At 49.9% G+C, this 26,028-nt stretch overlaps 1 protein-coding gene across 1 annotated transcript in view; it reads left to right on the forward strand.

Annotated features, from left to right (window-relative positions):
- Positions 1-26,028, forward strand: part of pkhd1l1.1 (PKHD1 like 1, tandem duplicate 1) — a 151,797-nt gene that overhangs the window by 120,275 nt on the left and 5,494 nt on the right. Inside the window, exons 67-77 of the mRNA XM_080193526.1 lie at positions 229-351; positions 1,435-1,507; positions 5,185-5,298; positions 6,261-6,426; positions 7,427-7,659; positions 8,654-8,821; positions 10,280-10,437; positions 14,217-14,352; positions 15,086-15,454; positions 20,852-21,003; positions 24,671-24,817. Coding sequence (XP_080049652.1) covers positions 229-351; positions 1,435-1,507; positions 5,185-5,298; positions 6,261-6,426; positions 7,427-7,659; positions 8,654-8,821; positions 10,280-10,437; positions 14,217-14,352; positions 15,086-15,454; positions 20,852-21,003; positions 24,671-24,817 — 1,839 coding nt within the window. The remainder of the gene's footprint in view (positions 1-228; positions 352-1,434; positions 1,508-5,184; positions 5,299-6,260; positions 6,427-7,426; positions 7,660-8,653; positions 8,822-10,279; positions 10,438-14,216; positions 14,353-15,085; positions 15,455-20,851; positions 21,004-24,670; positions 24,818-26,028) is intronic.

A 26,028-nucleotide genomic window follows, 5' to 3' on the forward strand; every position in this document is an offset into this window, starting at 1 on the left:
TGATGGTCTTGTGTTTGGAAGGTGCTGTCTAAGGAGTGTTGGTGAGTTGCTGTAGTGCATCTTGTAGATAATACACACTGCTGCCAGTGTGTTTGGTGGTGGAGGGGTGAATGTTTAAGGTGGTGTTGAAGGTGTAGCTTGGTGAGTTGCTGCAATGCATCTTCAGCACAAGGGGGCACAGTCTTCATTGTCCAGAATGCCATATAACTCACCCTTATTATGTTTCAGACAAAAGGATCAGTGCAAATCTCCAACGTGACTCTGGTGGAGAATCGACTGGGTGTTTTCCCAATAGTTTATGGATCCTCAGCGATCGCTCACCAGATATCCAACAAACACATTCTTATTAATGTAAGTGACTTAATTTGCTGCATCGTAGTTGCTGAAAGTTTAACTTTCTCCGTTGCTGCTGTCAATTTGAAAGATTTGTAGAAAGGAAAGTCGGTCATTTTCAGTAAATGTAACGAACTGTAATTGTGGTTTATATCCACCGTTTAAATATCGTTGAGTCGGAGGGGGACAGTGGGGAGTGTGGGACAGTGTTCTGAGCTGGATGCCTTGGGTTCAAATCACTCCTCGGGCTCTAATGGCCAAGGAAGGTGTGTCCCTAAAGCAGGCAAGCTGGTGGAGAGAGAACCTGAAGATCCTTCCCAGGCAGGCAGTAAGAGTGGGGGAGATTCCTGCTCAATCATGTAATGGTTGGAGGCTCTACCATCACTGTTCATCGCTCCTGACTAGAACATGCAACTCGGGGTTCTTGTGGCATTGATTAGCTGGAAGGCCAGGGTACTGACAGCACAAGGTAGATTCCAGGCCCACGGAAAAGGTTGTCTCGCTGGTCGGACCTGATGTCAGGCAGAGAACTGAAGAAGAATCATTAAATTCTGTCAGCAATTGTTAAAAATCTATTCTGTAAATTAATGAACGGGAAGGCTGGAGGGAGGAGGGTAAATTCAGTGCTAACCTGCAGGAAAAATCAATGGATGGGCGATGAGTCACTGGAATAAGGTCCCCAGGGAGACAGTGGAATAGTTAGTTCATTCGTGTTGAAATTAGAGTGAGTTCTGTCAGGAAGTGACAGTTTGGGATGGAGTACAGGAATCTGTTACGACACGGGGAGTGGAGCATGTTCATTACAAATGAGTAATTTTGGAGCCAAAATTCCCAAAGCTCTCAATCACTGGGGGTTTTCCCTCACCTCATGTCTGCCTCTGTTACACACTCACTGATAAAGATTGGCACGAAGTCATGAAGCTTATTTGGAGGGCTGCTACAGACGTGATGGGCTGAATGGCCACCTTCTGCTACAATCCTGTCATTGGTCAATGGCTCCATTATCGTTGTGTCAAGTGATTAACAGGAAGGTGGAAGTTTAATTAGATAAACCTTGGTTTCTAATTGTCCAATTAATTCAATGTTCCTGTTTCTCTCAAGAATGCCTTGGTGGTAGGAATTCCTCCCAACACCAACTGCTCGGATATACACTCGGGTGATCCCATAGCTTCAGGTAAGGACAGCCTGCTACAAACACACAGGTGGTACAGCACACAAAGAGGCCATTCAACCTTTCCACACTGCAATGATCTTTTCAAGAGCAATACAGTTAGACTCACTGCCCTCCATCCCCGGCTCCCCCAACCCTGCAGTGAGTCTCGCTGCCCCCCGTCTCCCTGCAGTGAGTCTCGCTGCCCCCCCCCCCGTCTCCCTGCAGTGAGTCTCGCTGCCCCCCGTCTCCCTGCAGTGAGTCTCGCTGCCCCCCCGTCTCCCTGCAGTGAGTCTCGCTGCCCCCCGTCTCCCTGCAGTGAGTCTCGCTGCCCCCCCCCCGTCTCCCTGCAGTGAGTCTCGCTGCCCCCCCCCCGTCTCCCTGCAGTGTGTCTCGCTGCCCCCCGTCTCCCTGCAGTGAGTCTCGCTGCCCCCCCCGTCTCCCTGCAGTGAGTCTCGCTGCCCCCCTGTCTCCCTGCAGTGAGTCTCGCTGCCCCCCCCCCCCGTCTCCCTGCAGTGAGTCTCGCTGCCCCCCCCCCGTCTCCCTGCAGTGAGTCTCGCTGCCCCCTGTCTCCCTGCAGTGAGTCTCGCTGCCCCCCCCCCCCCGTCTCCCTGCAGTGAGTCTCGCTGCCCCCCCCTGTCTCCCTGCAGTGAGTCTCGCTGCCCCCCCGTCTCCCTGCAGAGAGTCTCGCTGCCCCCCCCGTCTCCCTGCAGAGAGTCTCGCTGCCCCCCGTCTCCCTGCAGTGAGTCTCGCTGCCCCCCGTCTCCCTGCAGTGAGTCTCGCTGCCCCCCCCCCGTCTCCCTGCAGTGAGTCTCGCTGCCCCCCCCGTCTCCCTGCAGTGAGTCTCGCTGCCCCCTGTCTCCCTGCAGTGAGTCTCGCTGCCCCCCTGTCTCCCTGCAGTGAGTCTCGCTGCCCCCCCCCCCCGTCTCCCTGCAGTGAGTCTCGCTGCCCCCCCCCTGTCTCCCTGCAGTGAGTCTCGCTGCCCCCCCGTCTCCCTGCAGAGAGTCTCGCTGCCCCCCCCCTGTCTCCCTGCAGTGAGTCTCGCTGCCCCCCCGTCTCCCTGCAGAGAGTCTCGCTGCCCCCCGTCTCCCTGCAGTGAGTCTCGCTGCCCCCCGTCTCCCTGCAGTAAGTCTCGCTGCCCCCCTGTCTCCCTGCAGTGAGTCTCGCTGCCCCCCCCCCCGTCTCCCTGCAGTGAGTCTCGCTGCCCCCCCCCCCCGTCTCCCTGCAGTGAGTCTCGCTGCCCCCCCCCGTCTCCCTGCAGTGAGTCTCGCTGCCCCCCCGTCTCCCTGCAGTGAGTCTCGCTGCCCCCCCGTCTCCCTGCAGTGAGTCTCGCTGCCCCCCGTCTCCCTGCAGTGAGTCTCGCTGCCCCCCGTCTCCCTGCAGTGAGTCTCGCTGCCCCCCCCCCGTCTCCCTGCAGTGAGTCTCGCTGCGCCCCCCCCCGTCTCCCTGCAGTGAGTCTCGCTGCCCCCCGTCTCCCTGCAGTGAGTCTCGCTGCCCCCCCCCCCGTCTCCCTGCAGTGAGTCTCGCTGCCCCCCCGTCTCCCTGCAGTGACTCTCGCTGCCCCCCCCCGTATCCCTGCAGTGAGTCTCGCTGCCCCCCCCGTCTCCCTGCAGTGAGTCTCGCTGCCCCCCCCCCGTCTCCCTGCAGTGAGTCTCGCTGCCCCCTCCCCCCCGTCTCCCTGCAGTGAGTCTCGCTGCCCCCCTGTCTCCCTGCAGTGAGTCTCGCTGCCCCCCCCCCGTCTCCCTGCAGTGTGTCTCGCTGCCCCCCCCTGTCTCCCTGCAGTGAGTCTCGCTGCCCCCTGTCTCCCTGCAGTGAGTCTCGCTGCCCCCTGTCTCCCTGCAGTGAGTCTCGCTGCCCCCTGTCTCCCTGCAGTGAGTCTCGCTGCCCCCTGTCTCCCTGCAGTGAGTCTCGCTGCCCCCTGTCTCCCTGCAGTGAGTCTCGCTGCCCCCCCTGTCTCCCTGCAGGTTTTTATCCAATTCCTTTTCAAAGGCCACTATTGAATTTTAATCCAGCATCCAATCAGGGCCTGCATTTCAGATCCTAGCTACTCGTTGGCTAATGAAGATGTTCTTTATCCTTGTTTCTGTGTTTGATTCTCCAGTTATTCTCCATGAGGAATGGTTTCTCCCTGTTGCTGTGCTCCTTTTGAAATGATCCTGTACTGTTTACATTGCCCCTCCTCAGTCTTCCTCGCAAAATGGATCACTCTGGCCTTTTCTGAATTGAATTTTCTCATGTATCTGCCCACTCCACCAACCTGTCTTTGTCCTGTTGTTACCATCTTCCTTACTGTTTACTATGTTTCATGTCACTTTCTGATTATCATAGCAGCCACCACAGTGCAAGCAGTGAATGTTATTCATGACCAGTGGTGGCCCTGAATCGCCTCTTTCCCTCCCAGTAAGCAGCTGTTCACTGCAGAGTCTTTGTTTCCTACCCTCAGTATCCATGTTGCTGTGGTCCCCACTCTGTGACAATCCTAATGTTTGCTACTGTATCAGATCCCTGTAACATCCTCACCCATCCTCCCGGTCTCATCAAGAATGGTTTTCCTTTAATAAACCCATGCAGAGGGTGGTGAGTGTCTGGAACAAGCTGCCAGAGGTAATAGTAGAGGCGGGTGCAATTTTGTCTTTTTAAAAAGCATTTAGACAGTTACATGGGTACGATGGGTGTAGAGGGATATGGGCCAAGTGTGGGCAATTGGGGTTAAGGGTTTAAGAAAAGGGGTGGCATGGACAATTTGGGCCAAAGGGCCTATTTTCATGTTGTAAACCTCTATGACTCTGTGACTCTATGAAACCCATAGCTGCTTCTCCGTCACTGGTCCCAGTCACTGCTCATTCTCTCCTAGATTCTTGTTTCTAAAACCTTCCCCATGTTCCACCTTCCACTAACTAGTCTGGATTTCCGGATCTCTCTTTACGTTAGATATACTGAATGGAAACAGGCCATTCGGCCCAACTACCCCGTATTCTGGTTTATGCTGCAGTGCAGCCTCCTATGCATTCTTGGAAGTATAACTCTCTATCCCCTTCTCTCTTGTCTGGTATCCCCCTAGATGCACCCTTTAGGAATAACATTCTCAATGCTCCTGTCCCCTGACCCACCCTCTGTATCTGCAGAGGGTTTGAAGATTGGAATGAGTACCCTCTGCAATTTGTAACTGTCCTCTCCTCAGCAATGCCAGATGCAATCCCTCCAGAATGGATACCTTATCCATCCCCTTGGTCCAATGTTTAAATATTCATTTCTGGGATGTGGCCATTGCTGGCAGGGCCAGCATTTATTGCCCATCCCTAACTGTCCTCCATTTCAGAGGGCAGTGGAAGGTCAGCCACATTGCTGTGGCTCTGGAGTCACGTAGGCCAGAATAGGTAAGGATGGCAGATTCCCTCCCCTAAAGGACATTAGTGACCCAGATGGGTTTTTCCTGACAATCGACAAAGGTTTCATGATGGATCAGTAGATTTTTAATTTTTTAATTCAATTCAAATATCACCATCTGCCACGGTGGGATTCAAACTCAGGTCTCAAGGTCTTGCCTGGGGCCTCTGGATTGCTAATCAATACCACTACATCACCACCACCTTAATGTGATTCAGTATGCTGGGAATTTCCCCCTTTACTGTCACTTTGATTAAAGTCCCCCTCCCCCAGTCAGCTGTATTGATCCATTTGAATCTTCTTTCATTGATCAGGTAGGAACGGGATCTGTTGGCCGACATTTGCCTCAAGGATGAATTCAGCCCCCGTTCATTCACACGATAGCTTGATGAGTTACCCAGCAATCAGTGGACAAATGACCGTCGAGAGTAAGTGACGACAGAGCCCGGACTTTGTGTGAATGTAGCTGTGGGTATGAAGAACCAGCCCGGGGCAGAAATACTCCTGTCCCCGTCTAAATCGCTGTGTTTCAAACTGTTCATGATGGCTTTTGGGTTGTTTCTCATTGAAAGAGACTATCCTGATTGTTAAAACTGGGGAATGTCTGGGCTTTAATCCTCAGGTACAGCACTCACACCCAAAAAAGAAGACGAAGGAAGATCCCATTATGAACTGCCAACAATATCATACATTTTACTGAGCCAGTGCAGCAAGTGAGTTTTCTGTACTAGCTTGAAGAAAACTTCATTAAGAGTCTGAGGAGACACATGTTAACTTTGATATCAAATCAGAAAGTGCTGGAAAACCTCAGGCCTGGCAGCTTCTGGGGGAAGTTTTGTATTTAAATAGGAACAGAACAAAGAGGCTAGACACACACACACACAGATACACAGACATACAGAGGCACACACGCACAGATACACAGAGACGACACACACACACACACAGATACACAGACATACAGAGGCACACACGCACAGATACACAGAGACGACACACACACACACAAGCTCCTTCATTCCTCCACTCATCTGATGAAGGGCCAGTGCTCCAAAAGTTCATGATTCTAAATAAACTTGTTGGACGTTAACCTGGTGTAGTGAGACATCTTACTGTCCCCACCCCAGTCCCTCAGGGGCCAGGGTTAGGATTTTGCTTTCCCGGATGCGTATATTTGATTCCTACGCGATCTTTCTCCAGAGGAACAGTAAGTCCCCTCAGAAGCTGCCAGACCTGCAGAGTGTTTCCAGCATTTCCTGTTTATACTTCAGATTTCCAGCATCTGCAGTGTTTTATGTTATTTTTGAGTTTGTGTTAAATTTTAAGCGAATGTTTTTGCTGTTTTGGTAACTGGGTTTGATCTGATTGCTAACCTTTTATCTCATTGAAGATACAACATTTGTTGGATTTAAGGGGAAGTGTTCCAAAGCATTAAATGTCATGTTTATCACTAATCCGAAGAATGAGGATCTGCAGCACCCAATCCTGGTGAAAGGAATCAGCATTATAAACAGTGAGGAGGCAGGAAAAGTCTTCATCCACAGGCCCGATGTGAGGTGAGTTATTCCCAAGCTGAGATCACACTGAAATTTCATTCACAAAGCACTAGCACACTCCTCTGTATTCTGCTCAGTCACAGGCACACAATCACAGAGTTGTTACAGCGCAAAAGGAGGCCATTCAGCCCGTCATGCCTGCACCAGCTCTCCGAGTGAGAAATCTACCTAATGCCATTCCCTCACCTTCTCCCTGCTTTCTCTGTGGGTAACATCCATGAAGGTTCCAGAGAGTTTTTGCAGAGAGCAATTTCTCAGAGAGAGAGAGCAGATTAAAGGCTTCTTTCTATCTTTAATTAGCTCTCTCCAGCTACTGAACTCAGAAAGCTGCTTTCCTCTGCTGCAAATTAGTTCCTTCGATGTCTATTATCACATGGTGATACGACCCTGTATACCTAACTCCCTATCCGTTACTGAAATCAAAAATACTACTCAGAGGTCCTTTCCACTTACAAACAAAGAGCAACTAGCTTCATTCTAAATGAACACTGCAGGGTTAAAATGAGTAATTATCCTGCTTCCCAGCATCTGCTACATTACCTCCATGCATACTGACTGCTTTGAAGAAAAAAAGCCATGATGTGAAGATGCCAGTGTTGGACTGGAGTGGGCACAGTAAAATGTCTCACTACACCAGGTTAAAGTCCAACAAGTTTATTTAGAATCATGAACTTTTGGAGCACTGGCCCTTCATCAGATGAGTGGAGGAATGAAGGAGCTTGTGTGTGTGTGCTGTCTCTGTGTATCTGTGCGTGTGTGCCTCTGTTTGTCTGTGTGTGTGTGTCTAGTCTCTTTGTTCTGTTCCTATTTAAATACGATATAACTGTAAGTTCTCCAGCATTGAATCTCCTCCTCCTCTCTCCCCTGGACAGTGACTGAGCTGCTGAGTGTTTGGGTTGGGTTTTGGATTCCTGGTCTAGTCCACTCTCCTTGTCTCTGATTCTTGGGCTGAGCTCCCTTTAGGAAGTTTGTTGCTTCAGATTGTTCTTGTTGTTGTCAGGAAGGTGAATCCTTCGGACTGTGTGGACATGTCCTGTGACGCTAAGAAGAAGACATTGCTGAAGGATCTGGATGGCTCCTTCCTGGGAGCAGTTGGAGCAGTCATCCCCCAGTCTGAGTACCAGTGGGACGGGGACAAGCGCTATGGGACTGGGGATTATCGAATTCCGAAAACCATGCTGACATATTTGAATGGCAGCCGCATTCCAGTCTCTAAAATCGCACCACACAAAGGTTTGGAACTGAAGATTTTGCTGAGATTTCTATTTCCCACTACACAGGCACTGCATCAGAAATATAACATCCCTGGTGTCAGAGTGAGGGAATCTCAGAAACCCAAACCAAGGAGACACTGGGAAAGGCTGGAATTGTTCTCCTTGGAGCAGCATCGTTTAGGAGGAGATTTAATCCCAGCATTCAGGGTTTTAGAGTGAACGATGAAAAGCTATTTGCACTGTCGGGAGGGTTGGTCAGGTGTGAGATACAGATTAAGGGTTATTAACGGAGGACCCAGAGAGAGATGTCAGCATGGTGGCACAGTGGTTAGCACTGCTGCCTCACAGCATCAGGGATTGGGTTCAATCCTGGCCTTTGGTGACTGTCTAGGCGGAGTTTGCACATTCTTTTCATGTCTGTGTGGGTTTCCTCTGGGTTCTCCAGTTTCCTCCCACAGTCCAAAGATGCATGAATTAGGTTGATTGGCCATGCTAAATTGCCCCTTAGTGTCAGGGGGGATTAGTAGGGTAAATATGTGGGGTTATGGGAATGGGGCCTGGGTGGAATTGTGATTGGTGCAGACTCGATGGGCTGAATGACTCCTCCTGCACTGTAGGGATTCTACAAATCTATGATTGATGAGATGAGGAGATCGTTTTTACACCGGAGAGTTGTTGGGATCTGGAAGGGCGATGGAAGCAACATTCAAAAAGGAATTGGACAAATACTTAAAGGGGAAAATTGTGTTGGGATATTGGGGAAAGAGCAGGGCGAGATTGGAGACTAATGGATAGACCTTACAAAGAGCTGACATGGGAATGATGGGCCAAATGGCCTTTTCTGTGCTGTCTCATTCTAATATCCTGTGTAAAGGGGACACACCTCCCCAATCTGTGTTTGAGTTGAAGAATGAATGAGATTGAAATGAGGTGGGTCAATTCTATCCTTCCCACAAAATTCCTTCAGGCAGATAATCTCAGAATATACATCATCAATTCTTCTTTTCCCACAGGGATTATCCAAGATTCCACCTGTGCCTACATGTCTGCCTGGCAAAGCTACAAGTGCTTTGGGCTGAATTATGAGATGTTGGTGATTGAAAGTCTGGATCCTGACTCAGAAACCAGGAGGTTGTCTCCAGTGGCTTTGCTCTCAGAGGAGTACGTCGACCTTATTAACGGTGAGTTTTATTTCCACATTTCCATCGTTCTGTTTCACAAAGTGCAGGATATCTGTGCCAAAGATCACAGAGAGGTGCAGGCAACCATTGAATGGGAATTTGTAACAGAGCCACACCCCTGCCCCCATGGCAGACATTATTTAATGCTCCTCCCCCTTCCTGTTTCTGCCTCCTCTATAATTGTTTCAAACTCATTACGTCTCAAACCATCTCCCAATTCTGATCAAAGGTAATTGTCCTGAAATGTTGGATTAGAAATCCCAGTGAGTAACAATACAATGATATTCGCTGCTGTCCAAAAAAGTCTAATAGTCTCTGTGGCCTGGATTTTCCCCTTCTCAACATCAGTTTGAACTAGGCACCAATCCAAAGGGATGTCCGAGCATCCAGCAGGGGTGATGTCATTAAACAGGGTTAAAAACTAATCACATTGAAGTATCCTCACAGACAGCAAATCACATGGCACAGTGGTTAGCACTGCTGCCTCACAACTCTGGGTTCGATTCCCAGCTTGGGTCAGTGTCTGTGCAGACTCTGCACCTTCTCCCTGTGTCTGCATGAGTTTCCTCTGGATGCTCCAGTTTCCTCCCACAGTCCAAAGATGGGCAAATTAGGTGGATTGGCCATGTGTGCGCATGGGCGCGTGTGTGCGCGTGCTGGCAGCCACATATATTAATACACAGGACTCTGTTCATGGACCGAAAGAAAATGTACACATATTGCACCCTTTTCACCTAAACAAAATAGGTGACAGTCATTCTCTGGTTCATTCCCAGAGTCAAACTGCCTAGTTTGAATTTAAACAAAACTTGTCAGTTAACTGACAGCTGTCAGCTGACTGGTGCATTTTCCATGGCGACAACTCTACAACTTAGAGTCCATTTGTCAACCAATTAACACTCTCTTTCCTCATGCAATATGAATTGCTATTCCTTTAACAATTTGATAGTCTTCCTAATGTCCTGATGAGCGCAAACAGTAAGTTTCAACAACATGTCCATTTTCAGCAAGACTCAGGCAGTGTACTACCAAACAACTTGAAGCTAAATAAGTACATGGGACATACACATGAGGTTAAGATAGAAAATAAAATTTCATAAATTAATACATTAAAATTAGTATTTTAAAGTTATGTGGAATTTATCATAACGGAGATATTTGCCACTTAACAATTGTAACATTGCTCTTTCAAGACACATTGAAATTTCCTGGGTAATTTCCTCACTGATCCACAAATCAGGACTTTTACAAGTTCCTGATACACATCTTCAATCACATTCCAGTCCCCAACCACCCAAAGACTGAGAGATTTGGCCATGAGCTGAAACAAAACCAAAATATGGCTGTTGGAGAACGGCTGATGCTGAGTACGCAAGAGTGATTGATTACAATCCTATGCTGGCTTTAAACAGTGCTGCTTCACAGTGTGAAATATTTAACATATTGTTCCTTTATCAGGGCCACAGGATCATGGCTGGTGTTCTGGATATACATGTCAGAAAAGAGTCTCCCTCTTCTATGGAATTGTGGCAACAAATAAGTCATACGAGATATATTTTACCAGCACCAGCCCTCAGAGCCTGCGATTAATGCTTCTTAACATTGATCACAGCAAAGTAAGGAGTTCCTAATGCCGCAGCTCAGAGTTTTCTACTCTCTGTCCTGCCTTTCATCTGTTTTCAGTATTTGTTTGTGTACCAATGGTGTTTCAATGAACATGCTGGGCCCAGCTTTATAAGGTAGCACCTGGTTTGATCTGATGGGATTCAGTGTGTGTGGGGATTACCTGAGGGTATCCCGAATAGTTGGTGTGGGGCAGAGGTTTGATGGGGTGGGATGGACAACTTCAACCTCACTGACCTGTTGGAAAATGGAGGTGGGGATCTGGTGCAAAACCAGTTTTATCTTCTCCAATTTTCCTGTTGTAAAAGTCAATATTGGGCAATTGGAAAGTTGAGTTAAAATAACCTGCATGGAGGGGGGGATCAGAGACATAAAATCCCAACAGTGCAGAACGAGGCTACTCGGCCCATCGAGTCTGCACTGACCACAATCCCACCTAGGCTCTATTCCCATAACCCCACACATTTACCTTGCTAAGCCCCCTGACACTAGGGTCAATTTAACGTGGCCAATCAAACTAACCCACACATCTTGGGAGTGTGGGAAGAAACCACCCAGACACGGGGAGAACGTGCAGACTCCACACAGACAGTGACCAAGGCTGAATTGAACCCAGATCCCTGGTGCTGTGAGGCAGCAGTGCTAATCACTGTGCCATTACAAGTAAAGCTGGTAGACAAATGGGAATGACATTGCTGGAGAAGTAATAATCCTGTGGGTGATCTGGTATGGGTGTATCTCCATTTCAGAGCTAAAAACCACAGCAACTTGTGAGCACATTGAGCTATGAGGCAGTACAGATTCCAAACACCCTGTGCACAGGGAATATTCATTCTTTACTGCATTGCTTGCCTGGTGATTGTCTCTGGGTCCCCTACGCCCTACACGGTGTCTACCAAGGCTGCCATTCTCCCTGCCACCCCCAGATAGACACCCCATCATCCAGGATTCTCACACCGTGCTCCTTTCACCAGCATCCCGGCCTGGGAGGCTTTGGTAAAACTTTGGATCTGAGTTGATGGCGATTGAGTGACTGGGGATGAGTTTGTAATCTGATCTGTACCCCCACCCCATTCACCCAGGCCCCAGGAGATCTGATGAAAGTTGGGGCCAGTGTTCGGTTCAGTCTTCAGGAGATTATCCAGACTATCTGGAGGTCATGTGGTGGAATCAGCAATATCCGATTGCTCAGATTAAAATTAAAATTCTGTGAAAGTGCTGATTCCAAACTTGGCAACCACAGGAGAGAATTATCAGTCAGCTACACCAGAGTAATATTATACAGACACAACAATACAACAGTGACTTTATTGGTGGATTTAAAATAGGATTCGGGCTGTGTTGAATTTTTAATTTACTGTTTTTATTTCTACAAAGTGGGAGGAGTTTAAAACTCACAGTAATTTAGGGTTTTTCGCAAGGAATCAGGGAGAATAATTATTTTACATCCAAATCCAAACTACTTGTGAAAGAATGGTCAGGATACTGAGTTAGATAATCACAGAACCCCCTTCCATTTACAAAGTGCTTTCTGTTAGCAGCAGATACCTCAAAGGTGTTTAACATTCAACAAAGCACTGTTGTATTGTAGGAGACACAACAAGATCCCACAATCAGCAATGGGATCACCTGGCTTTGTGATGTTAATTGTGGGATAAATATTGGTCAGGACATTGGGATTGTGCCACCAGGTCTTTTAAATACACCCGAGCAGGCAGCTGGAGCCTCAGTTTACTGTTCTATCTAGAAAAGGCACCTCCAACAGTGCAGCACTGACCCCGTGATGGTGCGGCGCTCCCTCGGCGCTGACCCCCCCAACGGTGCGGCACTCCCTCGGTGCTGACCCCCCCGACGGTGCGGCGCTCCCTCGGTGCTGACCCCCCCGACGGTGCGGCGCTCCCTCGGTGCTGACCCCCCCGACGGTGCGGCGCTCCCTCGGTGCTGACCCCCCCGACGGTGCGGCGCTCCCTCGGCGCTGACCCCCCCGACGGTGCGGCGCTGACCCTCCCCCCCCACCGACGGTGCGGCGCTCCCTCGGCGCTGACCCCCCCGACGGTGCAGCGCTCCCTCGGCACTGACCCCCCCGACGGTGCGGCGCTGACCCCCCCCCCCCACGGTGCAGCGCTCCCTCGGCGCTGACCCTCCCCCCCCCCCCCCACCGACGGTGCGGCGCTCCCTCGGTGCTGACCCCCCCCCCCCGATGGTGCGGCACTCCCTCGGCGCTGACCCCCCCCCCCCCCACGGTGCAGCGCTCCCTCGGCGCTGACCCCCCCCACGGTGCAGCGCTCCCTCGGCACTGACCCCCCCGACGGTGCGGCGCTCCCTCGGCGCTGACCCCCCCCCGACGGTGCGGCGCTCCCTCGGCGCTGACCCCCCCCCCCCCCCCCCCCCACGGTGCAGCGCTCCCTCGGCGCTGACCCCCCCCCACGGTGCAGCGCTCCCTCGGCGCTGACCCTCCCCCCCCCCACCGACGGTGCGGCGCTCTCTCGGTGCTGACCCCCCCGATGGTGCGGCGCTCCCTCGGCACTGACCCCCCCCCCCGATGGTGCAGCGCTCCCTCGGCGCTGACCCCCCCCCCCCCCCCCCCGCAACTGTGCGTCGCTCCCTCAGCGCTGACCCCCCACCACGGTGCGTCGCTCCCTTAGCGCTGACCCCCCCCCCACGGTGCGGCACTCCCTCGGCGCTGACCCCCCCCCACGGTGCGGCGCTCCCTCGGCGCTGACCCCCCAGCAATGGCCTGGTGGGATTATTGCTAGACTATTAATCCAGAAATGCAGCTAATGTTCTGGGGGATCTGGGTTTGAATCCTGCCACGGCAGATGGTGGAATTTAAATTCAATAAAAAGTGTCTGGAATTAAGAATCTACTGATGACCATGAATTCTCTGCCCGTTGAAGTGGTGGAGGCTGCCTCGCTAAATATTTTTAAGAAGCGGGTTGATGGGTTTTTGATAAGAGAGGGGATTAAGGGTTATGGGGAGAGGGCGGGAAAGTGGAACTGAGCCACGACAGATCAGCCATGATCTTATTGAATGGCGGGGCAGGCTCGAAGGGCCAGATGGCCTACTCCTGCTCCTATTTCTTATGTTCTTATGTTCTTAAACCATTGCAGATTGCCGGAAAAACCCATCTGGTTCACTAATGGCCTTTAGGGAAGGAAATTTGCCTTCCTTACCTGGTCTGGCCTCCACGTGACTCCAGAATCACAGCAATGTGGTTGACAAGGGTAACTAGGGATTGGCAACAAATGCTGGCCAGCCAGTGACACCCATGTCCCACAAATAAAACAAAATCTTCTTCAGTCTCACACCCCTCCCTATCTCTGTAACCTCCTCCAGCCCCATGAGATCTCTGATTTCCTCTTCTTTCAGCCTGTTAAACATTCCCAATTTCCATCGCTCCGGCATTGGTGCTTTTGCCTTCTGTTGTCTGGATCCTAAGCTTTGGAATTCCCTGCTTAAACTTCACCACCTCTCTCTCTACCTCTCTTTCTGTCTCACTCACCCCCTCCCCCCCCCCCACCCCCTTGCTCTGTCTTTCTCTCTCTCTCTCTCTCTCTTCCTTCAAAATGCTCCTTACAACTTTTGCCTTTAACCAATCTTCTGTTCAGTAGCCCTATCCCGTCTTGTATTTTGTCTGAGAATGCTCCTGTGAAGCATATGTGACATTTTGTAAGGTGCTACATCAATGCAGTGTGTTGTTACTGAGTGTTTCAGTAGATTGACTGGAACAGTGAAGATATAGAAAGTTAATGATCCTTTCTTTTAATCAAGGCTGTGCGTTTGGCCATTTATTATTCCACATCACAGCGTCTGGAGGTTTATGTGAACAATATCTTTGTCCCTCCCACCAATGTCCAATGGAACACCGACCACAGTGATTTCACACTGAAAGGCCCAACCTATGAAGGTAAACTAACAGTTAAATCTTTAAAATAATCACCTGGATTTCCCAATAACTGCACTTAGGCACATAGGAAATGAAAGGACAGTGTTACCTGCTGGATACCAGGGAATTTACCAGATCCGAGTGCTTATACTCTACACCTGTCCAATCAGAACCCTTTCATCATCTGAAAGTGCTCTGCCAGGTAACTTGAACCTTCACCCAGGCTGGCTGGATTTCCCTGCTGGGCACAGAATCCTACAGTGCAGAAGGAGGCTGTTCGGGCCATCGAGTCTGCACCAGGTCCTATCCCCACAACACCATGTATTTACCCTAGCTAGTCCCCCTGATACTAAGGATCAATTTAGCAAGGCCAATCCACCTAACCTGCATATCATTGGACTGTGGGAAGAACCTGGGGCACCTGGCGGAAACCCATGCAGACATGGGGAGCATGTGCAAACTCCACACAGACAGTGACCCAAGCTGGGAATCGAACCCAGGTCCCTGGCACTGTGAGGCAGCCAGGCTAACCCACTGTGCCATCGTGCTGCCCACCTCTCAGTTCTGATATTGTTCATTCTTTTCTGACTGTACCTTTGCTAATGCTTCTCTACCCATTTTGTAACTTGATGGCCAAAATTGTTCACTGTGCTTCAGTTCTGATATAACCCAGGCTCAATATCCAATCACTCAGGCTCAGTATCCGTTTAAATTCTACCTGGTTTCCTTGATGCATTCTATTCTATCTTCACAGGAGAATTTGTTCCCAAGTTGGACTCCCCTGTCTCCGGAGCCAATTACTTTGACAGAACATACCAGATGCTGAACGTTCTGCTGAGAGGCTCAACTCCAGTCGAGATCCACACCTCTCCTGTCCTTCAAATCGCCTTTAACCTGCCCGCGATGACGGTGGATGAATTTTACGGTCCCAACTTAGTCAAGAACCTTGCCCTATTCCTAGATGTGCCTCCGAATAAAATCCGTATAACCAACATTGTGCGGGAGACAGGGCGTCGGAGGAAGCGTGCTGCAGGGATTACCGTTGAAGTGGAAATTGGAGAACCTCCATCGGAACAATTATCGTCCGGCTTGAGTAACTCTACCAACAGCAACTCCACTGAAGGTAAACGGGGGCTCTGAACATCTCTGGCTCCCATTAGGATATCCTTCCAGGTGATCCTGGAGAACAAGGCTTTAATCCTGATAGCTTTAGCAACCCAAACATAGAGGAGAGGAGTTTTCCTGTCCCGCCCACCACAGGAATTGTAGCAGGCCAGGGGGAGGACTAAGCAAAAATCCGTTGACCTCGGATGGGATTTTCTGGTTTTGGGGTGAGCGCGTCCAGAAAATCTCACTCCAAGAGTTCAAATCCCAGTAGAGCTTGGTACGCAACTGAATTGAAAAAATCTGGCAATTTCTGGTTGGCACTCAAAGCGACCAATGCAACCTGTAGGATTGGCATCAAAACTTAACTGAGTGACTGATGCCTCTCGGAGAAGGAAAGCTGCCCTCCACGAGCCACTGCTCCGGTCTCGTGGTAAGAGACTGATAGAACATAGAACATTACAGCGCAGAACAGGCCCTTCGGCCCACGATGTTGCGCCGACCAATTAAGAAAAAAGCAATGACCCTCTAACCTAAGCCAATCCCTTTCCATCCATAAACCTATCCACAGACCTCTTAAACGCCCCCAAACTAGGCTCATCTACAACTGCAGCAGGCAGGGCATTCCATTCCCCCACCACCCTCTGGGTAAAGAACCTACCTCTGACATCCGTCCTATAACTACCACCCCTTAATTTCAAGCTATGTCCCCTCGTGCTAGCTTTCTCCATCAGAGGAAAAAGGCTATCACTGTCCACCCTATCTAAACTCTAATCATCTTATATGTTTCAATAAGATCTCCTCTTAGCCGCCTTCTTTCTAACGAAAACAACCTCAAATCCCTCAGTCTCTCCTCATAGGACCTTCCCTCCATACCAGGCAACATCCTGGTAAACCTCCTCTGCACCCTCTCCAAAGCCTCCACATCCTTCCTATAATGTGGGGACCAGAACTGCACACAATACTCCAAGTGTGGCCGCACCAGAGTTTTGTACAGTTGCAACATGACGTTGGGGCTCCTAAATTCAATCCCCCTACCAATAAACGCCAAGACACCGTATGCCTTCCTAACAACCTTATCGACTTGATTTCCAACTTTCAGGGATCTATGCACATATACACCTAGATCCCTCTGTTCGTCAACACTATTCAGAGTCCTACCATTAGCCCTATACTCTACACATCTGTTATTCCTGCCAAAGTGAATCACCTCACACTTTTCCGCATTAAATTCCATCCGCCACCTCTCGGTCCAGCTCTGCAACTTGTCCAAATCTCTCTGTAAACTATGACACCCCTCTTCACTATCTACCACTCCTCCGACTTTGGTGTCATCAGCAAATTTACTAATCCATCCTTCTATACCCTCATCCAGATCATTTATAAAAATTACAAACAGCAGTGGCCCCAAAACAGATCCCTGAGGCACACCACTTGTAACCGAACTCCATGACGAATACTTTCCATCAACCACCACCCTCTGTCTTCTATCAGCTAGCCAATTCCTGATCCAATTAACTAAATCACCCTCAATCCCATACATCTGCATTTTCTGCAGAAGCCTTCCATGGTGAACCTTATCAAACGCCTTACTAAAGTCCATATATACCACGTCAACTGCCTTACCCCCATCCACCTCTTTGGTCACTTTCTCAAAAAACTCAGTAAGGTTAGTAAGGCACGACCTACCCTTCACAAAACCGTGCTGACGATCTCCAATCAATTCATTACTCTCTCAATAACTATAAATCCTATCCCTAATAATTTTTTCTAATACTTTGCCCACAACAGAAGTAAGACTCACCGGTCTATAATTCCCGAGGAAGTCTCCATTCTCCTTCTTAAACAGTGGGACAACATTCGCTATCCTCCAGTCTTCTGGCACTATACCTGTGACCAACGACGACCTGAAGATCAGAGCCAGAGGCTCTGCAATCGCCTCTCTTGCCTCCCAGAGAATCCTAGGGTAAATCCCGTCCAGCCCAGGGGACTTATCTATTTTCAAACCCTCAAGAGTATCTAGCACATCCTCCTTATCTACTGCAACACTATCCAGTTTACAACCCTGTAACCCAGTGTTCTCCACAACTACATTTACGTCTCCCTGCGTGAATACCGAAGAGAAATATTTGTTCAGTGCCTCTCCAATCTCTTCCGGTTCCACACATAACTTCCCACTGCTGTCTCTGACTAGCCCTAATCTTGCCCTAACCAGTCTTCTATTCTTAACATATCTAAAGAAAGCCTTAGGATTCTCCTTAATCCTATCAGCCAAAGTCTTCTCGTGTCCTCTTTTAGCTCTTCTTAACTCACTCTTTAACTCCCTCCTGGCTAATCTATAGCTTTCCAGTGCACTATCTGAGCCCTCAAGCCTCATCCTGACATAAGCCTCCTTTTTCCTTTTAACCAGCGAATCAACTTTTTTAGTGCACCACAGTTCCCTTGCTCGACCATTTCCTCCTTGCCTGACAGGGACATACTTATCAAGGACTCGCAGTAGCTGCTCCTTGAATAAACTCCACATTTCGGATGTTCCAAGCCCCTGTAGTTTCCTAGTCCAACCTATGCTCCCTAATTCTCTCCTAACAGCCTTATAATTACCCTTCCCCCAGCTATTACTACTGCCCCGAGGTTCATGCCTATCCCTTTCCATCACTAAGCTGAACGTAACCAAATTGTGGTCACTATCACCAAAATGCTCACCAACTTCCAAGTCTAACACCGGGTCTGGCTCATTTCCCAGCACCAAATCCAATATAGCCTCACCTCTAGTTGGCCTATCTACATACTGAGTCAAAAAACCTTCCTGCACGCTTTGTGTAAAAACTGACCCCTCTAATGAGCTAGAGCTATAGCTATTCCAATCAATATTAGTAAAGTTAAAGTCTCCCATAACAATTACCCTATTACTTTCACTCCTGTCCAGGATCGTCTCTGCAATCCTTTCCTCTACCTCTCCAGAACTTTTAGGAGGTCTATAAAAGACTCCCAACAGGGTGACCTCTCCTCTCCTATTTCTAATCTCAGCCCATACTACCTCAACAGACAAGTCCTCATCAATCTTCTTTTCTGTCACTGTGATACAGTCCTTGACTAATAATGCTACTCCTCCCCCCCTTCTACCTCCTTCTCTACTCGGACTGAAGCAATTGAACCCCAGAACCTGCAACAACCATTCCTGTCCCTGCTCTATTCATGTCTCTGAAATGGCCACAACATCAAAGTTCCAGGTACAGATCCACGCTGCAAGTTCATCCACCTTATTGTGAATACTCCTCGCATTAAAGTATACGCATTTCAAACCATGCTCTACTCCACCCCCACGATGCCGTGCTTTACAGTCCTCATCTATGACCCCCTCAATTTCATCCCTGCTACTCAGGATCCCACCCCCCCTCTGAATCAGTTTAAACCCCCCTGCATAGCCTTTGCAAATTATCCCCCCAAGATATTGGTTCCCCTCTGATTCAGGTGTAGACCATCACTCCTGTAGATGTCCCACCTTCCCCAGAATGAGCCCCAGTTGTTCAAGACCCTGAACCCCTCCCTTCTGCACCATCCCCTCAGCCACGAGTTCAAACTTCCCCTCTCTCTGTTCTTCTCTAAACTATCCCGTGGCACAGGCAAGACTCCCGAGATAACCACTCTGTTTGATTTGGCCCTAAGTTTCCACCCCAACTCCATAAATTCCTGTTTAATATCCCCTACCCTTATCCTCCCTATGTCATGTGTCCCCACATGAACTATGACTTGGGGCTGACTCCCCTCTCCCTTAAGAGTCTTGAACACCCGCTCTGAGATATCCCGGACCCCAGCCCCTGGGAGGCAACACACCAGCCCTGAGTCCCTTCCATTACTGTTGACTCTCCTATCTGTCCCCCTAACTATGGAGTCCCCAATCACCAGGCCCAATCTTTTACTTCCCCTACCCACCTGAGCCTTCACAGCAGGCTCACCTCCAGAGACCTGCTCCCTTTGGCTATCTCCAGTTGATTCTTCCTCAACTGTAGCCTCCAGGACAGAAAACTTATTTTGGAGGGGAACAGCCCTAGGGGATTGTCTCCCTGATTTGCTTCTTACCCCTCTTCCTAGCAGTTACCCAAGACTCATTTTTAGGAGTGACTATCTCTTTGTAACTCCTATCAATGTCCGCCTCAACCTCCCGAATTATCCGGAGTTCCTCCAATTCCAGCTCCAGCTCCTTAACACGATCCTCCAGAAGCTGCAAGTGTACCCACTTCCTGCAGGTAAAATCAGCAGGAACACTACTGGTGTCCCTCACCTCATACATACCGCAGGAGGTGCAGCTTACTGCCTGAACCGCCATCTCTGAAACAATTTCCAGGAGGGGAGAAAAAAAATGTTTCACATTGTCTGGAATGACATTAATGCCACAATTCTAACAGAATCATTTGAATTCCCCATCCTCCCAGCATCATCACATGGATTGTGGAGGTTTAAGTAAGCAGCCCACCACCTTCCTGATGGCAATTAATGATGCCCAATAAATGCTCATATTGTTACATGGGTGCGATGGGTATAGAGGGATATCGGCCAAATGCGGGCAATTGTGATTAGCTTAGGGGTTCTAAAAAAAAAGGATGGTGTGGACAAGTTGGGCTGAAGGGCCTTTTCCATGTTGTAAACCTCTGACTCTACGGCAAGGTTTAAAGGAGATGTACAAGATAAGTTTTTTACACAGCCTGGAACTCGCTGCTGGGGGAGATAGTGGAAGCAGAGACAGTAGTGAGTTTTAAGAGGCATTTAGACAAATACATGAATAGGATGGGATTAGTCCCAGAAAGGCGGGGGGTTTTTATTCAGATGAACATGGTTGATACAGGCTTGGAGGGCCGAAGGGCCTGTTCCTGTGCTGTAATATTCTTTGTTCTTGTTATGAACAAGTCTCTTGAAACATTTTGACAAGTTTAAGCTGATCTTTCAATGAAGTTAGGGTTAAACCCCCCCGAGGCAGGTAGTGAAGGAGAAGGTGACGGAGTGTAAATGTTATTTCACAGGAGCCCAGTTACAAAGTACCAAGTCAGCTTTGCAGCATGGGCAACACGAGAGCACAGTGGTTAGCACTGTTGACAATTCCCGGCCTCAGGTCGCTGTCTGTGTGGAATTTGCATGTTCTCCCTATGTCTGCATGGGTTTCGTCCAGGTGCTCCTGTTTCTTCCCACAGTTCAAAGATGTGCAGGTTAGGATTGGCCATGCTAAATTGCCCCTTAGTGTCAGGGGGACTAGCTAGGATAAATGCATGGGGTTATGGGTTAGGGCCTGGATGGGAATGTGGTTGGTGCAGGCTTGATGGGCTGAATGGCCTCCTTTTGCACTGGAGGGATTCTATGATTGGAGATTTCTGAGAAGATTGGTCCACTGACCTGGGACTTGTGTTCATTTCATATTGTTCAGGCAAGCTGCAGTTCTCCGATCTGAAGGGGTTTGCCAGCAGCCTTGGTGAGGCCATGCTCACCGGAAACCTCAGTGCTTCCCTGGGCTTTACAGTCTCGACAATGGAAATGTCCAGCCCTGTCCCACCTCCAGGTGACGCAGAGTGGACCCAGGTAATGTCTGCATTTCACCCCATTCAGAGCTGCACCCTCTCCAGTAAGAACAGGCAGAGTGGAGAATGTTATTGGCTGTGTAAACACAAGTTATACTTGTTCATTAACATAGAATACAGAGCACAGAACAAGGCCATTCGGCCCAGACTCTCTGCTCCCATTCAATCTGCTGTCTCGCAGCCATTCAGCAGTCTTATATCTTACTATCCCCTTTTCTCTCTCGTATTTATCTAGATCTCTTTTCAAAAGCCATTTATATCAATCCATTCCTTCCGGATCAAAGATCTAACACTGCAGATGCTCCAAATCTGACATTAAAACAGATGTGCATGGACAAGTTATAAAACAGATATACATGGGGCTGTTGCCTTGTGGATCCAAAGCTGGCTTGTCTGCAGAAGGCAGAGAGTGGTTGTGGATGGGTCTTTTTCTGCATGGAGGTCGGTCACCAGTGGAGTGCCCCAGGGATCTGTTCTGGGACCCTTGCTGTTGGTCATTTTCATAAATGACCTGGATGAGGAAGTGGAGGGATGGGTTAGTAAGTTTGCCGACGACACGAAGGTTGCTGGTGTTGTGGATGTCAGAAGTTGCAGCATGACATAGATAGGATGCAAGACTGGGCGGAGAGGTGACAGATGGACTTCAACCCAGATAAATGTGTAGTGGTCCATTTTGGCAGGTCCAATGGGATGAAGGAGTACAATATCAAGGGAAGGACTCTCAGCAGTGTAGAGGATCAGAAGGACCTAGGGGTCCGGGTCCATAGGACTCTTAAATCGGCCTCGCAGGTGAGGGATGTGGTCAAGCAGGCGTATGGTGTGCTAGCCTTCATTAATCGAGGGATTGAGTTTAGGAGTCGGGAGATAATGCTGCATCTTTATAAGACCCTTGTCCGACCCCACTTGGAGTACTGTGTGCAGTTCTGGTCGCCTCACTACAAGAAGGATGGGGAAGCTATTGAGAGGGTGCAGAGGAGATTTACAAGGATGTTGCCTAGATTGGGTGGCATGCCTTATGAGGATAGGTTGAGGGAGCTAGGTCTCTTCTCCCTGGAGAGACGAAGGTTGAGAGGCGACCTGATGGAGGTTTATAAAATGTTGAGAGGTATAGATAGGGTGGATTCTCAGAGGCTATTTCCCAGGGCTGAAATGGTCGCTACGAGAGGACACAGGTTTAAGGTGCTGGGGAGTAGGTACAGAGGAGATGTCAGGGGTAAGTTTTTCACTCAGAGGGTGGTGAGTGAGTGGAATCGGCTGCTGTCAGTGGTGGTCGAGGCGAACTTGTTGGGGTCTTTTAAGAGACTTCTGGATGAGTACATGGGATTTAATGGGATTGAGGGTTATAGATAGGCCTGGTAGGTATGGATATGATCGGTGCAACTTGTGGGCCGAAGGGCCTGTTTGTGCTGTAGTGTTTTATGTTCTATTAAGTCCATTCAGAAAGCTAATATAATGGAATTGAATACATAAGAACATAAGAAATAGGAGCAGGAGTAGGCCACCTAGCCCTTCGAGCCTGCCCCGCCATTCAATAAGATCATGGCTGATCTGAAGTGGATCAGTTCCACTTTGCTGCCTTCTCCCCATAACCCTTAATTCCCCTGTCTATCAGAAACCTATCTACCTGTGACTTAAATATATTTAGTGAGGCAGCCTCCACCACTTCAACGGGCAGAGAATTCCAGAGATTCACCACCCTTTGAGTGAAGAAGTTCCTCCTCAACTCCATTCTAAACTGCAGCGCCCCCCCCCCCCCCCTTATCTTGAGGCTGTGTCCTCTAGTCCTGCTATTCTTTCTAAGCAGGAAGAATCTCTCTACCTCTACCCTATCCATCCCCTTCATTATCTTATACGACTCTAAAAGATCCCCCCTCATCCTTCTAAACTCCAACGAGTACAGACCCAGTCTATTCAGCCTCTCTTCATAGTCCAACCCCCTCATCTCCGGTATCAGCCTAGTGAACCTCCTCTGCACTCCCTCCAAGGCCAATATATCCTTCTGCAAAATACAAAATCTCGGAGGTTCTGTTTCAGCTATATAGACCACATCTGGAGTACTGTGCACAGTATCGGTCTCCTAATTTAAGGAAAGATGTAAATGTTTTGGAAGCAGTTCAGAGACGGTTACCAGGCTAATACTAGGAATGGGTGGGTTGTCTAATGAGGAGAGGTTGGATAGGCTGGGCTTGAGTTTAGAAGTGTAAAAGGCGACTTGATTGAAACATACAAGATCCTGAGGAGTATTGGCAGGATTGATGTGGAGAGGATGTTTCCTCTTATGTGGATGGCACGGTGGCACAGTGATTAGCACTGCTGCCTCACAGCACCAGGGACCCAGGTTCCATTTCTGGCTTGGGTCACTATCTGTGCAGAGTCTGCGCATTCTCCTCATGTCTGCATGGGCTTCCTCTGGGTGCTCCAGTTTCCTCCCACAGCCCAAAAGACATGTGGGTTAGGTGGATTGGCCGTGGTAAATTGCCCCTTAGTGTCAGGGAGACTAGCTAAAGTAAATACGTGGGGTTACGGGGATAGGGTATGGGTGGGATTGACTCAGTGGGCTGAATGGCTGTTTTCTGCACTGTAGGGTTCTATGGATTTGATGTTTTCTGTTTTGTGAAATTTAGTGACAAAGTAAATGTGGTGGCTTCAGCAAAATGAGCAATGGGCTGGAAATCCACCCTTTGCAGGGGGCGTGTGAAGATTGGGACTAGCCAGGCCTGTGTGAGCTGTGGTTACAGTTCTGCCTGTCCTGTCCCTGCTCATTTTGTGCATGTTCACTTGAAGGGAAATAAAGGAAAGTTAGGTTTGTCTTATTTTAACAGAAAATGTACTTTCCAGAAGATTTGATGGGATTGGGATTGGGGGGTGCGGGATGGGGGGATCTCTGGGCCTGTTGGAGGCCGAGCAGTGACTCATCAAGACTCGGGTGACTGACTGGGGTTTCACAACAAGAAAATCTCCAGCCAGGAAGTTCCAGCCACTCGCCTCAGAAACTCAGCATGCCACATTATCAGAACTGAAAGCAGATATGGAGAAGTTTAGTGGACGTGAATCTCAAATCTTTCAGACATTTTGGAAAAGTTGTGGCTGTTTTTTAAACTGAAAGCAAGACTCCTCCAAACTTGGGATCATCCCAAATGCAGCTGCTTGGGTCTTGACTCATTCAGCCCCCTTCACCCATCGCTCCTGCACTCACTGAGCTACAATAACTAAGCGACATTCTGATTTTAAAATTCCGCCTCATCACTCCCTGTCTGTAATCTCCTCCAACCCCACAACCCTCCACCTTCTCTGCAACTCCTATCTTACACTCCTCAGCATCCCTCATTTGAATTATTCCACCATTGGTGGCTGTGCCTTCAGCAGCCTGGGCCTCACGCTCTGGAATTACATCCGTAATCCCTTTGATCTCTCAGCCTCTCCCCCCCCTCCACCTCTACATCTCGCTATCCTCCTTTAAGAAGCTCCTTCACTTCAGTGACTGACTTCCTGGTGGCTGCCCTTGTAATAAATATTGGCCTAGCCATTACCCCCACAGCCCACACAGAAACATTAAACACAACCTGACACTGAAGCACAGGAGTTTTATATTCCTGTGACGCACCTTGGGCTGTTTTACTGCATTAATGGCGCTATGTAAATATGAGTTGTTGTTGTTATTCCTGTAGATGGCTTCCAAACCGGTTCTGAGTAAAGCAGCGAGTAGTAACCACGTGGCCACAGTGACAGGTTTGGTTGTGGTGAAGGAACCCATCGCTGGACAAGCAGGGCAGGTGTTGAGGCAACAGCCCAGTGTGATGGCAGTGGACGATGATGTAAGTCATGTTTCCACTGGCAGCTTCCATTCACACTGTCTGGAAATGTTTCTGCCTCTGAGTGTTTCCAAGGGTGGAGTTCCCACTTCCCATCGCCTGAGGAGTCGGTGGTGACCAGGGTCTCAGGGAATGTCGGGGGTGGGGGGGACTCGACAAGAGGCTATTGGACCTTAAGGAGGATGAGGCCTGACTTCAGAAGGGCCACCCTGCATCCCCCACTCCCACAGCCCTCCACCCTGCACCCCCAAGACCCCATCCCCTGCACCCCCCACCCCCTGCACTGCACCCCCACCCCTCCACCCCCTGCCCTGCACGCTCCACCCCTCCACCCCCTGCCCTGCACGCTCCGCCCCTCCACCCCCTGCCCTGCACGCTCCACCCCTCCACCCCCTGCCCTGCACGCTCCACCCCTCCACCCCCTGCCCTGCACGCTCCACCCCTCCACCCCCTGCCCTGCACCCCCACCCCCTGCCCTGCACCCCCACCCCCTGCCCTGCACCCCCACCCCTCCACCCCCTGCCCTGCACCCCCACCCCTCCACCCCCTGCCCTGCACGCTCCACCCCCTGCCCAAGATGTAATATTTGATTTTCAGCCTTTCTCTACACAAGTTCAACCCTCTGACTAGCCTAAGCACCGAGGCTCAGTGAAAATCACCAGGACACAGCACTTTGTATGTGGTACACAGTGTTGTGGTACGTGGCACTCTGTACGCGGCGTTGTGGTACGTGGCACTCTGTACGCGGCGTTGTGGTACGTGGCACTCTGTACGCGGCGTTGTGGTACGTGGCACTCTGTACGCGGCGTCGTGGTACGTGGCACTCTGTACGCGGCGTCGTGGTACGTGGCACTCTGTACGCGGCGTCGTGGTACGTGGCACTCTGTACGCGGCGTCGTGGTACGTGGCACTCTGTACGCGGCGTCGTGGTACGTGGCACTCTGTACGCGGCGTCGTGGTACGTGGCACTCTGTACGCGGCGTCGTGGTACGTGGCACTCTGTACGCGGCGTCGTGGTACGTGGCACTCTGTACGCGGCGTCGTGGTACGTGGCACTCTGTACGCGGCGCCGTGGTACGTGGCACTCTGTACGCGGCGTCGTGGTACGTGGCACTCTGTACAGTGTTAGAACATAGAACAGTACAGGCTCTTCAGCCCTCGTTGATGTGCCGAGCTTTGTACCACAACGCTGTGTCCAGAGTGCCACGTACCAC

The sequence above is a fragment of the Carcharhinus amblyrhynchos genome, chromosome 8, assembly GCF_965287045.1.
Source record: "Carcharhinus amblyrhynchos chromosome 8, sCarAmb.v2.hapA, whole genome shotgun sequence".
Classification (NCBI taxonomy): domain Eukaryota; kingdom Metazoa; phylum Chordata; class Chondrichthyes; order Carcharhiniformes; family Carcharhinidae; genus Carcharhinus; species Carcharhinus amblyrhynchos.